This window comes from Hippocampus bargibanti, linkage group LG03 (assembly GCF_051943395.1).
Source record: "Hippocampus bargibanti isolate YZ-2025 linkage group LG03, ASM5194339v1, whole genome shotgun sequence".
NCBI lineage: Eukaryota > Metazoa > Chordata > Actinopteri > Syngnathiformes > Syngnathidae > Hippocampus > Hippocampus bargibanti.
Window position 1 is genome coordinate 26,763,274 of NC_142736.1, and position 15,192 is coordinate 26,778,465.

Here is a 15,192-nt window from a genome sequence, read left to right on the forward strand (position 1 = left end):
TCAATATTCTGTGGATCCTGGAATTCGAGTGACAATGACAAAAACCCTGGCACTGGAGTGTACACATTTTTGCACGTCTGGCAGTGAATGAGTTAACATATATTGGGGTAAAAATGTGGTTTTCCGTATTTTATCAAAGATAATTCCTTTACTTTGGTGACGTGCAGTTTCCCCCCTGAGCCTCTTGTGCAGATGATGAGATGTTTGGAAAAGAGGAAGCACTGTCTCTCGCCTTCCTTCTTTAGGGACAAAGAACCCATACGGCCTCTGGTGATCTTGCCCTTCTCACTCATGGGCACCTGGATCAGAGAACCTGTGGACGGGCAGTCCTAACATAGAAATTCACGTTGCAAACATAGATTCTTCACAGCTTTGGAAAATGTACATTTTTAGTTTCACAGTCTTCTTTTGGTCGTTCCAATCCAAATATTTTGTGGGTAGAAACTCAAGAAATGAAACAGTTATATATGAATTTCAGTTTTGTAGAATCCGGAAATGTATATCCAATCACTATAGCAATACCTTTGGGTTTTTTTGGCTAATGCAGAGTTTAAAATATGTTTTAATAAAACCACACACCATAAACATGTCAATGTCTGTTATCATACCAAGAGTGACCTGTGGGAGGCAGCGTTGGTTCCGCAAGGCATTGGAGTACACAAAGATGATAGGCTAATGGTTAGCTTAACTGGTAGCTTCATGTGAATGGCGAGCCCTTTTATTTGTCATATTTATTGTAGTGAATGACTATGATGACAAATATTCAACACAAAAGATTGTAAATATTGAACAGGTTTATCATATTAAGATTGTCTACCACGAACAATTTACAAACATATCAGGGACGGAAATTTGTCTTAACATAACAAAGGCATCGGTCCATCAGGCCATTGTTGAAGGGAAGGAAAATGTTAAACATGTTCTGGATTGTTGGTGAATGTGTACCAGTTTTGGTTGAAAAGATGAAATCAGTATATATGGATGAATATATAAATTAACAATGGCAGTGAGTGGTGATAAAACAAACCTACCTTGCCTGACAAAGGTCTGGCTGGTGTCCAGCAGTACTTCACATCCCTCCACAATCATTCGTTCAATGGCTAGATTTTTTCGAATGTTCTCTGTTTCGCTTACCTCGTCGTGCATTACTCTGAAAAAAATAAAAGGATTAGCCACATGGTCTGTGTAGAAAAAAAATATAAAGGCTCAATAGGGTCTGTTGCATTGAAAATGAAGCCATAATCTCTCTTCAAAATTTACAGCATCTTATGGGGTCTTGTTTTTTGCGTAAACTACTCTGACCAGATAGAGTAAATTGCGTCAAAAGTAATATTGGGCAAAATATATTTGTAGTGAATAATTTACCATTGAAATTCATGTTGAATGTGTGCAATTAGATGTTGAATTATCAAATAACCTCATCAAGGTTCTGGAAAGTTGAGCGACATTCACACAGATCTCATCAAAAACCCTATTTACAAACATGATCTTGACACTGGTATGGAAAAAGAAGTTCAGAAGAGTCTGAAGTCTCATTCCTACTGACAACATGAAGATGAGATGTACCTTGAAAGCTCTTCCAGTTTGGACTTGGCATAGTCCAAGCTATTTCGCTCCACATGTTCATGAGGAGTGTGAGCCAGTAATTCATGGAGGGTCAAAATATAACGAGGAATCTGACAGAGAGAAAAGCACTCATTAAACATTTAAACTTCTTGAAGTGACAAGATATTCAACAACTGTACAAAATTAGTAATTGGGCGAGATCAATTTCATTGCAATTACAGTCCAGATGCATCATGTCATTCAAGTGTGTCACATCTAGATCCTCTCTTTTTTTGATCAAACACACAGGCTTGCGAATTCAAACGACCAAATCATGGCTGCCGCATTACGATTGTGATGATGATGATAAAAGTCAAATACCTCCACAAATGCCGTAATTAACTCATTCACTGCCAGACAAAAATTTGTCCACTCGAGTGCTAGGGTTTTTGTCATTGTCACTTGAATTCCAGGACCCACTGAATATTGAATTTTAGGACTACATAAACATTCAATGCAGCGTTAGAAACCTCCGTCTCCTTCTTTGATCAGAAAAAAATACTTAATTCCTAAATTATATGGATCTGGAGTTGTATGAGCTTGAAATGAGGAGGGCTGCCCAAAATACAATGGAATACATACTATACATACTCACAATGGAATACATACTACAAATATGAAGCGCTAACATGGATAAAAAGGGGAAATTCTGCCCACTTGTGGAAAATAAAAACATTGCCACAGGCCATTGCCAGAGGCCATGGCCAGCGCTGTATCGGCACCCAAGGAATGACAAAACAAAATAATCTCAAATAAATGTGTGAATGACAGTGAATGAGTTAATTATTAAAATCGCTATACTTTAACTCCGTTTTTCAGTTCTTACTATAGCGAAAGATTCAATATCCAAATCTATGCAAGCACTTTAAGCCACTATGGGCAGAAAAAAAAGTATTGACATTCCCAAAGTACTAAAAACTCACTGATGTGCTTCATGTTATTTGTGGGGAGTCCATATTCAAGTGCATTTGTGAGTGGAGGCCCTGTTGTGCATACCTGAAACATGGGGTAAGTTAGGAAAGTCTCCAGCGTTCTTTCCTCGCAGTCGGGCTTCGTCTCGTACTGCTTCAGAAGTTTGTCAAAGTCTCGGTTCTGTTTGCAGTGGGCCAAGATCTGCAGGCTGTACTGATGATTCCTCACAAACTCTTGGTAGATGTTTAACATGGGCAGCAAAATGTCAAAGAGGTCGGCTGTTAGGAGGAGAGAAAACATACTTTGCGTATCGACTGGGCAAGACTTTTTCAGTTCTTCATGCTGAAATTAATCATCAAGTGTTTTTTGACATATTTTTTTTATTTTACGGTAGAAGCAGCAGCGTTGTTCTGCATGTAGCAGGATTTAGAAGCATAGACTGTCGACCATGGAAAAATTATATATTATATAAAAATATATATTATATTATTATTATATATATAGGTGGGGTAAGCGGGGAGGCGCGGCTCCGCCCCCAGCTGTCTATCCAAACGAACAAGTAGGATGTTTATTTGCCGAAGCAGCGTTGCACAAAATGAGGATACAAAATAACTGTTTCTGAACAAACGCGTCCGACAATTTTCTCCAGAATGACAGCATCTCACTCGCACAGCAATCTGGGGGGGTTGTCCACTGACGCTGTCGGTGGGTGTCGGCGGTCGAGCGGGTGGGATCGCCGCGACGCAAATGCCGCGTCGGGCTCACGGTCGGCGGTCACAGGGAGAGCGATCTTTGGACAGCTTGCATGTGTGTGAAGCCGTGCGTATTTGGGTCAGCAGAAAGCGTGTGCGCCGACACACTAATAAAGATCAAGAATTCTCAATATAAAATGATTAAAATGTCACTAAAAGAACAAAGAAGAAGAAGAAGAACGAAGGACTGGACGGGAAGCTATGAGTGTCAGTCAGAAAAGCCTTTCAGCTAATGTCCCTTTAAAAGCTCCAAGATGCCCAGTCTCACTCATCAGCTCCAAGTTGGCAAAGGCCAGCGTGACTTTTGCACACATCTTTAGTTTGTGAGAGTTTGATTAAATTCCCCGTCAAAAACTTTGTCTGGAACAAGAGAAGCAGATTGGATATCTGTCTGCGGGCAACAGAGAGGCGCAATGACGATTTCTTAGGATTTGTGGACTTGCACAAGTCGAGACAGATTTACTGAACTAAGAGTGTGGGCCAGATGACTTGCACATTATAAATGTTTTTTTTCTTTTTCTCAGCATTATTCAAGTGGTCCTTTATGGAACAAGGTATTGAAAGTTTGCATTAACATCAGAATTATAGCACACAATTTAATAATAATAATAATAATAATAATAATAATACATTTCATTTATAAGTCACAGGATATTTTTTCTGCCGGTGAGCAGCGGCAGCCACATGCGGGAGTCTGTCAGTCAGTCTTTTAGTCTGATTGTAAGCAATTTCGCCATATTGTTTTTGATGCGTCGACCGCTTTGATGCGTTGAGGTTATCACATGATGTTCACCCCCTGTCATGATCTGGTTGGCGACCAACGGGGGGCGCTGTCCGCCCCGCCTGCACCTGCACAGGTGCTGGTCGTCCCGATCAGATTGGTGACCAACGGGTAGCGACGTCAGCCCTGCCGGCAGCCTCGCAGGTGCTGGTCGTTATAATCACTGTCACTTAAAAGGACACCCGGCACGACCATCCGTTGTCGGTTCATTGTTTGCTGCTTGTTTGCTGCATGCTGTGCATGTGTTTGTTTAACCTTGGCGGACTTTTACTTTTGGTCTTCTTTTGCTACTTTGTATTTTTTCCATTCAGATGATTTTGATGTTTTACATTTTGTTCCTGCTGACCTTTATTTTAATACAATTTGTCAAACAACCTCCCACTCACTCCTGCCTGCTTTTTGGGATCCGCACCCGCCATCACCACCTATCAAACCGTGACACACCCCCCAAAAAAGGAGCTACAAAAAACATGTCAGCAAACCCATTCCCTTTCAGCGTGAAATGCTTCACTGGTTCTTTGGCAACATAAATAATTAAAGATAACACCACCAATTGGCAGTCTATTTTTTTGAAATGTGGAATCTATCATGAGCTGTACATGTAAAACTCAGATATTTTTGTGGGACCTCAACATATTTTTGCATCTTTCTGTACTATCTTAAGATACCTGGAGTTGACCAATAGGAAACAAGTAATTGGAGTCAATGAAATATGCTGCACTAATGAAGAGTGTGTTTTTTTTGGGGCGGAAACAAACAATACATGGGCTATAAAATTTTAATATACTTATTATACTTATTAAACTACTATTAATTATATTATATAATATTAAACTATACTTATTAAATATTTAAAATATTCATGATCGTAGTTTGTGGGCTAATTATACTCGAGTTTAAACTATTAATAGAAGCAATTATATTATCTGGGGTATCAATTATTGGTGTGAGGCTGAATCCTAATAACCTCCCAAGTATGCAGGGACGACTATTTGACCCCAAAAAATTAAATAAGAGTGGATACACAGGATTTTCATCAGACAAGTGACACATTTTGGTGATCATAACAAGCCTGGTTGCATTTTCGTTGTCTCTCTTACCCAGCACCAGCGTGGGCCAGCTAGCAATCCTGGCTTTCAGGCCCTGGTAGAAGATTTGGTGGAGGAACATGATGGTCTCGCTGCCAAAAATAAATAAATAAATAAAATTGTAAACAAACACGTAATTAAATAAATAAATAAATAAATAAACACATAAATAAATAAAGACGGCGGCGCGAGAGGGGTTGCCTTTCCAGCAGCTTATGTATTTCTTTTTTCTACTTTCATTCCTTTCATCACTTTGCTGCTGTGAAATGTAAATTTCTCCACTGTGAGACTAATAAAGGCAAATCCAATCCAATCCAAATGTGTAAACAAACACGTAAAAAATAAATGTGTAAAAACACATAAATAAATACATAAATGTGTAAACAAAAATATAAATGAATAAATAAATTTGTAAACAAATGCGTAAATAAAAAAATAAATGTTCGAAAAAACACACAAATAAATAAATAAATAAATACAATTGGAAACAAACGCGTAAATAAATACATAAATAAATGTGTAAACAAACACGTAAAGAATAAATGTGTAAAAACACATAAATAAATACATAAATGTGTAAACAAAAATATAAATGAATAAATACATTTGTAAACAAATGCGTAAATAAAAAAGATGAATGTTCAAAAAACACACAAATAAATAAATAAATTTGTAAACAAACAAGTAAATAAATACATAAATAAATAAATGTGTAAACAAACACGTAAAAAATAAATGCGTAAAAACACATAAATAAATACATAAATGTGTAAACAAAAATATAAATGAATAAATAAATTTGAAAACAAATGTGTCAATAAAAAAGATAAATGTTCCAAAAACACACAAATAAATAAATAAATAACAAACAAACAAATAAATAAATAAATAAATAAATAAATGCAATAGAATACATTATCAGCTTTTCAAATTGACAAAGATTGTATTAGAGTTGGGCGTCGCTACCTGTTGAGGAAGATGCTGCTGACGTCATCGTGGGTGATGGGCGGCTTCTTGGAGCTTGCAGCCATACGTAGCGGCCGCAGGAAGTTGTTGACCAGGATGTGAAGCTGTTGGACATATTCGGCCTCGGCCTCCAGCATGCTAAATACAACCTGGTTCCTCTTCCTCATGCTTTCCGCGTGAGGCGAACGGATGTAGTCCTGAATGATGGTTTTCCACTTCCTGCGACAAATCCAACCTCGCAGGAAACTCTGGACCTGCAAGGGTAATCCATGACATGGGATGTTTGTGATTGCAATTTGGCACGATTGGTGTGACCTTAAAAGTTTCTCATTTGGAACTGGTGACCAGTTAACCTCATCAGCACCAATGCTGAAGTCTAGTGTTTGAGATGCGTGTTTCAAGGGAATCCAAAATGAGAGCAGCAGGTCTACTTGACGCAGGCTGAAGAGCTGTCGACTCTGAGACAGTGTGATTTTTTTTTTCATTCTTTGAATTATTTTTAACCGCCTGCCCAATATGACTGCACAGTTCCCTCACCTTTTTGATCTTGTGGATCTCAGTGTCGTCATCGCTTGGAGGTACCTCCGGATTGGACTGGATCTTCTCGTTGTCCTTCTGCAGTGAGGCAATCTAAAATAAAATAAAATAAAATAAAATAAAATAAAATAAAAAGGAATTATAAAGTGATGTATCCTTTTGTATATTGTAGAAAAGCGTGGTGTTTTTTTCCTAGCACTATGAAGTTCGATTTTTCTCCAGTGTGTGGGACGTTTGAGTTTATGATCCAATAAAATATTATAAATCCTTTATTTGAAGTTAATGCCCTGATAACTATTAATATTGACATTTTAAATCCATTTAATTCGAAAGGAGTTTCACAAAAAAGACTACTTGGGGGAAACTTGGAAGTCACTTTGACTGACAGGGACTTTGTGAAACCTTTCAAAATGTATTGTTATGATGTTTTCCTGAATCCTTTGTTCGTCTCTTTTTTAGACATTCTAGACAATTACATTTGAGTGTTACCTCTGATTTTAGCCGCTCTATCTCGATCTCCCCATCCTCTATCTGTTGTCGAAGTTGCTTGGCAACAGTTTTCTCCGTCTCCACTATTTGTAGTAGGTGCAGATACTTCTGCATGAGAGCCTCATGCTCTGTAGCGAGGTTCCTGTAACTACAGTGACAGACACATAAAATAAATAAATACGCACGCACGTACGTATATACATACATACATACATACATACATACATACATACCTACAAACAGAAATAAATAAGTATGCCTCCCTGAATGTTTCAGTGGACTTAAATTCTGATATACAATAACAATAACAACAACAATAATGGCACGCCCGGCAAGCCAACACTATGTAAAATTGGTAATTATATACTGTATGACAGCCTACCAGTGAATGGAGGAGTGAAGTGCACATGCACACGAGTTAGAGAATGAGAGCAATCAAATGTGCGTACCTGGGACAAAAATAGCAAACGTGATTGATCCATTAGAGCGGATAAAACAAATAAAAAATTAATAAATCAACATTTGATCTAAAAAAAATATGAAACTGTTATCTCAGTCAGGGCAGTGTCAGTGAACTTAAGGTTGTCTGTGTGAAAAGTATCAATAAATACAATTTTCTGACCAGCCGATCGGGTGAAAAAGGCAGCGTTGAAGTACCGTGTGCTGGATCTGAGTGTTACCTGGCCTGCGTAATGGCGGTGACCCACTCGTCACAGTCCTTGACATCTTCTGAGCGTAGCTCCAAAGCCTTCTGGTTGTCATGATTAAACGTGACAGTAAAATAATACTAGACAAGAAAAAGAAAAAAAAACATATTTTTAAAATACATTCCTCTGGCTGGGATAATGTTTGCCCTGAACGATGTAGAATGGTTAAGCGATGTACCGGACTCATCACTTCTCCTGCTTCATTTCATTCGTTCTATGTTCATTGTTTTTGTTCAGTTCAACTCTCGTGAGAGAACTGTGTCAGGGATTGAACATTTGTCACCTTGTAAAAATCCAAGTGTGAACATCGATCTAAGATGTATAATTTTCGTCCATATCTTCTTTGAGTTCAAATGAAACGTGAGTCAGTGGGATCCCACAAGAGTGCAATACATTCAAAAGTTAGCAAAAAAAAAAAAAATCAGAAAAGTGATGATGATGGATGGCTGGATAGATGATGGATGGATCGGTTCGGGTGGATGGATGGATGGATGAAGGATGGATAGGGTTGGGTGAGTGGAGGGGTGGATGGGGTTGGGTGGATGGGCGGATGAATGGATGGATGGATGGATGGGGTTGGGTGGGTGAATGGATGCATGAATGGATGGATGGACGAACGGATGGATGATGGATGAACAGATGCACAGACAGGCGGATGGATGATTGATGGATGGTTAGCTGGATGGATGGGTGAAAGCAACATTTTTAGGTTTATTTCAATCAAATTGTCATGAAAGCAGTTTTTGTGCATTGACAAATATACTATATACCAAAAGTTTGTATACATCAATTTTAGCCTTTCCTGAAAGAGACCCCAAAAAGCAGACTATTAAAGGACAACCGACGTCTCCGGACAAGTTGTGTCCATAGTTTGTAAAATGGCTTCAAATGACTTCTACTGAGCGGATTTAAAAAAGATTCCACCGCATATAGCTATATTTTACGTTTTAAGACTCGCGCTGACTATTCAGGAAGTCTTGTTTTTGAGTCGGTGACGAGTCCGTACGTGACGTCATTAAAGGAACGTCCCCTGACCGAAAAAAAGACACATTGTAGCAGTCCTTCCATCACCTTAATGTATTTTGCTGTATTGTTTGGTCTGAAAACCTTGTGTTGCACCCAAAAGACGCTATAAGAGGGTGTCCAAGCTCCATATAAGGAATTTATCAGCCTGTGGAAACGGAGGTGGCCACAGGAGGTCGCCATTTTGTGCCTCTTTTCTGGTGATCGTTTCTCCCCAATGTTGCCTCAAAATGGCATGGAATAAATTATTTAATAGATTGCAAACATGTATGCTTTCATCTTCAGAACTATTTGAATCATATTCATAACAGGAGGTGTAACAAGAAAGCATGTTCTCAGAATCTGAAGCCATTGTTTTGATTCTCAAGCAATGCAAGACGTCTTGGCGTGACGTCACAAACTGGGGGCGGGGCTATCTGAAAATGCCCTATTCGCAGCTAAATTTTTTGCAGATTTTGGACACTTTAAGTCATTTTTATTGGTGTTTTGCATTTGAATAAAAATATCCTGCGTGTCTTGGGTATTTTAGATTTCAGTTAAGAAACAAAAAAGTGACGTTGGTTGTCCTTTAATTAGTTGTGAAACTACCATTGTTTGCAACATTATGTAACGTCGCTTTATGTAACGTCGCTTTTTCGTGACCCAATTTTGCATTACCACAATTCTCAGTCACCCTTCTCTGCGCATCACATTTGTCCCATTTGTCTGGTCTCACATATTTCTCTGGTTTTACCGGCACCTTCAAATGTACTTTCCACACCTATGCAAATCGCTGTTGCCATAGTAACAGCGGCACGCAGAGCATTGAGCTTAAATCTAGCTTGCCTTCTAAATGGGGAATAAGAAAGTGGAACACAACAAATACCACATTGGGAAAGGAAAGCTAATTGAGGAGTGGTGGACGGGAAAGATACTTTTTCTTTGGTCTTGTTTTTCGAATGAATGTGCCTATAAAAAGCAGTGGAGGCCTCCAAGGTGCCAGTTGGCTTGGCATCGATTCGCAGCGTTTGTCCCATTCCCTGTCACACACTGATAGGATCTACTGGCGCGGCCCTACCTCCCGCAGCTTTTGCACAACACACACACGCGCGCGCGCACACACACACACACATGCACGCACGCCGAAGTCTGGACTTTGAGAGGAAAAGACGCCATACCGTCACCCAGCTTGACATTGCATCACAAGGTAGTGCAACATAACGAACGATTTTCGGGCAAAAGGCGGGCTACACTATATACAGACGCTCCCCACCTTACGTTACGTTCCGAGTGGTTGTTCGTCAGTTGAATTTGTTTGTAATTTGCTTTGGTGCTATATTTTGTATGGAATGTATGTTTAAGTCAAACACTGAACGGAGAATTATAAAAGAAAAACGCTCTAACAGTCGTAAAATAAATTTACACGTACTGTAGTACGACTCCATATATCCTTGGGTCTTCAGTAAGACATTACTGAAGCTGCTGGCACGTAATTTTCACGTAATTCGGGAATTAGTAATAACGTGCCGCTATTACTTTTTGTTGTTCGTCTGGGAAGAGGGATTTCCTTCCCGCCCACATACTCTGCATAGCCAATCGTAAACGAATTTGGCGCCTCCTCCTCAGAACGTCAACATGTAAAACGGATTTCTTCCCCGCCCAAATACTCAATGCAGCCAATCGTGAACGAGCTCGGCGGATTGTGGCCTGAACTCGTTGGCAACACTTTCAGCATAGCCGGGCGGTGATTGGTCAACCATGGCGTCCGTCACGTAAACACCCAGCCCTTGAAACCTCCAATGTGCCTGTGTGCGTGAAGCACAGTACGCAATTGTCAGGGAAAAAAGCGCGCAATACAAAATCTAATTTACAGCATGCCTGTCCGAACATTTTTCGACATACCTCAAAAACGTTCGTATGTACTGTCATTCAAACCTCTCAATGACACCTTACAGTCAGTCTCAGGATATGTTTTTTTCTGTGGGTTGTGTCACATTATTTTTTATTTAGTTTTTTTTGTTGTTGTTTTGACTTCAAGATGGCACAATGCGAGTGGCTGCCTTTACAGCAGCTCCTGTACAGTATTTTGTTTTTCTACTTCTTCCTTTCCTTTCCTCTTACTTTCATCCCTTTCTTCACAGCGAGGCTAATAAAGGATAATCCAATCCAATCCAAAAAATATATTTATTCATTATAAATCCCTTTTGTTCATTTATCTATTCCAGTGACATATAGTGACAGGAACAATGAACTTATGTGTCTACCGATTGCCATTCTTACAACCACTTTGAGTTCAATTATCTAAAAAAAAAAAGAGTCCTATTAAAAAAAATCGTACATTTAGAAGACATCAACAAAAAATTACATTTTTTTTGGGGATATGTAGTGATTATTTTTTTTTTTTTTTTGGGGGGTGGGGTGTATAAAGGTTCCATAAACTCACTTAAAACATGCATGCATGTTGGCCCCACAACATCATTACTGCACTTTAATCATTTTTTTTTCACTTCACTTCAAGAATTAACTAATTCACTGTCATTCCCGAATTTTTTCGGGTTTTGTATTATCTTGTTTGGGTGCCGATAAAGCACTGGCCAAGACCTCTGACAATGTTTTTCCCTTCCGCGAGAGGAAGCATTTCCCTTTTTTTCCATGTTAGCGCTTTGTTCCTGCTTCAGCTGTTGTTAAAGCGCCATATAAACCAATATGCATGTATTGTATTGTATTTTGGCTGCCCTCATGTCAAGCTCATATAACTGCAGATCCATATAATTTAGGAATTAACTCTTTTTTTCTGATGAAAGAAGAGAATCTAAACTTTTTTTAAGCTGCATTGAATGTTTATGTACTCCTAAAATTCAATACTCTTTGGGTCCTGCTATTTGAATGAAAATGACGAAAACCCTGGCACTGTGGAGTGGACACATTTTTGCACGTCGCCTGGCAGTAAATGAGTAAAATTTTGCCTTGCCACAATTAATGACCAAGATTAATTTGAGTCACTTCAACGTACAGTTGATGGTTTGTGGCGATGATTGTGACCGGTCGCCAGAAAAAAAATAACCCGCTCGCGGAGACTTTTGCCTTCTTTACAAGCTATGCTGCAGAAGACTGCAGATGGCAAGCGTCGTTCACAAAGGCCATCAGACCCCATCATCACTATCCCAAAGCATTTGTTTGCTACCAACCGTGCCGAAATAATGTCCTTCATAAGTGCTTTGCGTTCAATTAAGAGTGCAAAAATGTACTTCAAGTATTTTCTCACGGCTTTGGTGGCAACGTGAGCGCTCTGGCCGCAGATTCGTGCCGCCACGAAGCGGGCAGACGCGGTTGCCAAGGTAGGATGCTATTAATATCAAGACAAGGAATTCAATCAGTACGTCAAAACCGCAGGGGATGGGGCAAGCCCGCCTCCGCCAAATGGCAGACTAGTAAAAAAGTTTCAATGCAAGTTATTTGCTTTGCTTCAGTAACAAACATGAACGACCTCAAAGTTCTTTTTTTTTTTAATACCCAAAGCACACTGGATCAGGATGATCGGTTTTATATGGATGAGCATCACTGATATCTCCACAGCGGATTTCCCGCATCCTACCTGCTTCTCTAGGGATTCCTTCGCCGAGGGGGGCGGCTTGGGTGAAGGCGCCCTGTCGCACGCGCAGCCCTCCAGCAGGTAGAGTCCAGAGGGGCGCGAGCTGGAATCGTTCTCAAAATAGAAAAGCATGTTCTGCAGGAGGCAGAACCATTTGGGATGCCATTTGGTGTTGTCCGAGCTCTTCTTGCTAAGACACCCGCGCCTGGTTCCGTCTTTCCTGGCCAACAGTGCCAGATAGGTGACATGGCCATCGTTAAGCCGCATGCCCTTCTGCATGTTGAAGCCCCCCGGGAGGATGTGCACTGGCGCTTCTTACATCTTTCTCCTCTACTTCCCCCTCTCGGAGGTGACACACGCTCACTTGGCGGAAAATTGAGAGAGCGTATCTTCTCTTGAGGGAGAAGTAAGACCACACGCGCATTCAAGACGGAGATGAAGCCAGAGCATCCACGCGAGAGAACCCCTCATTGCGAGGGTGGAGGTGCGGGCGCGCGCACACTGACTTCGATGCATACAAGCGCAAGGAAGTGCAGTCACGTGACTTGCCCCAAACACCCCCCACCCTTCCACCCACCAACCCCTGAGCGGCAGCTTTTGGCATGTGGCACCGATGCACTAACACACAGGTGTCAAAGTCAAGGCCCGCGGGCCAAATCCGGCCCGCCACATCATTTTTTTCGGCCCGCGAAAGCAAATCAAACTTGTTAAATTCCATGATGATTGCTAAAATCTGAGCCAAAATTTCATATTTTTGGATGTCAAACACAATAAAAGTCATTATTCTTGACTTCAGATTTGAAAACAAGTTATTCATTAATTTACTGTGTGCTCTATATGTAATATTTGAAGGGATTTAAACATTCTAATGGGTTCCCCAAATTCATAACGGCCCTCGAGAGGAAACCATAACCACAATGTGGCCCGCGGCAAAAAATGACTTTGACACCCTGCTCTAACACATCACAAACACAACAGACTTGAATACACGCATACAAAAACTCCTTAATTTTCATCTTACAAACGTCAAATTTATGAAAATTAAACCTTATAATAAGCACAATTTTCATAATACACACCCACCACGGCTGGCGGAGTGATCTTCGGCGGAAGCACATGACCGAACAGCACCAGAGGTTAAGTTACCAACAGTCCTTATGGAAGGTGACTCTCCTTCCATAAGCCATCAACGACCATCAAAAAAGTCAATAAAACTTTATTTTACAGCAATTTATTGCTTTAATTATAGTCCTCGTGTAATGCGCCTCTCTTTCCAAACAGCAATTCCCTTTGACCTTCGACCTCCAACGCCATTCAGTCAAGCCATAAATGACCATCACAAATGTAAATAAAGTGACTTTATGATACAATGCAGTGTATTTCTGTCATTACGATACAATAGCACATTTATTATACATAGAATAAGATATGTTGTGTGTAGTTTTAAGGCTTATTTAGTTGAAAAGTATATTTTATGGAAACCCGGGAACGGATTATTCCCATTTTAATGGTTTCCTATGGGATTTTTTTTTTGAGATACACACTTTTCGCCTTACACACCAATTAAGTTTGTAAGTTGAGGTCTCACTGTATATATACAGTAACATGAGCTTGAATGGCCCATTGCTCAACTAAAGACTTTATTTTATACAATTTGTCAAATACGCCCTGCATTTTTGGGGTCCACCACCACCATTACCTAGCAAATCATGACATGGACCATATAGTCAAAGTCAGCTTTATTGTAAAATATGCTAATATGCATGACATACAGCACAGATGAAATTACTGTTCTCTCGGAACCAGCGTGGAGGCACTTGTAATGACTTAACAAACATAATAAACACGTTCATATATGGTTCATATTCCTGACAGAATTTGATATGGTTAGATAAAAAAAAAAAAATCCACGCATTCTGTTCATACAGAGAGATAAAAATGATTTTGATCAATGCTTTCCATTTTCCCATACTTTGACAACATTTCAAACTGTTTATTGCAAATGCAAATGCTTCTCTTGCAATAACTCTGACCAAAGTTGCCACAAAGGCGCACTTCCTGCAGCTTTGCCCATATTTGCACTTCCTGTGTAATTACTGGCCTGAAAGAGATTCATCTGTCATGCTGTCAGGGAGACAGGTATCAAGTGCCGTGATGAGTGTGACGTCAGTAATCCCGCAATAACCATATTGAAACGGCTTTAGGTTGTGGCGCAGCTTTGATTTTAATTTCATTTTTTAATCATCTCGGTCCCTGGAATTCCTAAAGGTGAACTCATTCATGATTACATTTGCACTCATTTCTATTTAGCTTTCTTGAGCCAGCGACAACACAAGTGGGTTTATCATTTAAATTATTCTTCAGTCATTAGCGTCTGTTGTCCTCTCACTCAATGGAAGAATACAGAGACTGAACAAAAGCCCCAGTGCCACACCATCCACTGTTGGATGCATTTCCACATCTAACCCTACAACAGAGACTCTCATTAGGGCCGGCCCATAATTAAACTCGGTTTAGCATATTGGGGCGAGGGCACACAAAGGTTTGTTTCATCACAGAGGGATCACAGCACTTTGCCTGAGCGGGATCATTAAAGGCACCAAGGTACGTCACAGAGGACAAAATAGAGAGATTTGCTGACCGGAATCGACTGGTTCTTGATTGGGAAAAAGAAGGTTTATATCAGGGGTGTCAAAGTCATTTTTTGCCGCGGGCCACATTGTATTTATGGTTTCCTCTCGAGGGCCGTTATGAATTTGGG

At 40.0% G+C, this 15,192-nt stretch overlaps 1 protein-coding gene across 4 annotated transcripts in view; it reads right to left on the minus strand.

Moving 5' to 3' along the window:
- The window catches only part of LOC148900858 (ras-specific guanine nucleotide-releasing factor 1-like), a 32,710-nt gene extending 19,786 nt beyond the window's left edge, over positions 1-12,924 (minus strand). For 3 of the 4 annotated variants that reach the window (XM_088992868.1, XM_088992867.1, XM_088992869.1), the window contains exons 1-10: positions 12,435-12,924; positions 7,811-7,917; positions 7,131-7,278; positions 6,642-6,734; positions 6,105-6,358; positions 5,151-5,230; positions 2,602-2,795; positions 1,567-1,676; positions 1,032-1,150; positions 153-313 (exon numbers count right to left, since the gene is read on the minus strand). In XM_088992868.1, coding sequence (XP_088848994.1) covers positions 153-313; positions 1,032-1,150; positions 1,567-1,676; positions 2,602-2,795; positions 5,151-5,230; positions 6,105-6,358; positions 6,642-6,734; positions 7,131-7,278; positions 7,811-7,917; positions 12,435-12,710 — 1,542 coding nt within the window. In that variant the 5' untranslated portion in view covers positions 12,711-12,924. Of the gene's footprint in view, positions 1-152; positions 314-1,031; positions 1,151-1,566; positions 1,677-2,601; positions 2,796-5,150; positions 5,231-6,104; positions 6,359-6,641; positions 6,735-7,130; positions 7,279-7,512; positions 7,580-7,810; positions 7,918-12,434 lie in introns of those variants that run through there. The other variant, XM_088992870.1, reaches the window with a different exon arrangement.
- Positions 12,925-15,192: the final 2,268 nt, after the last annotated feature.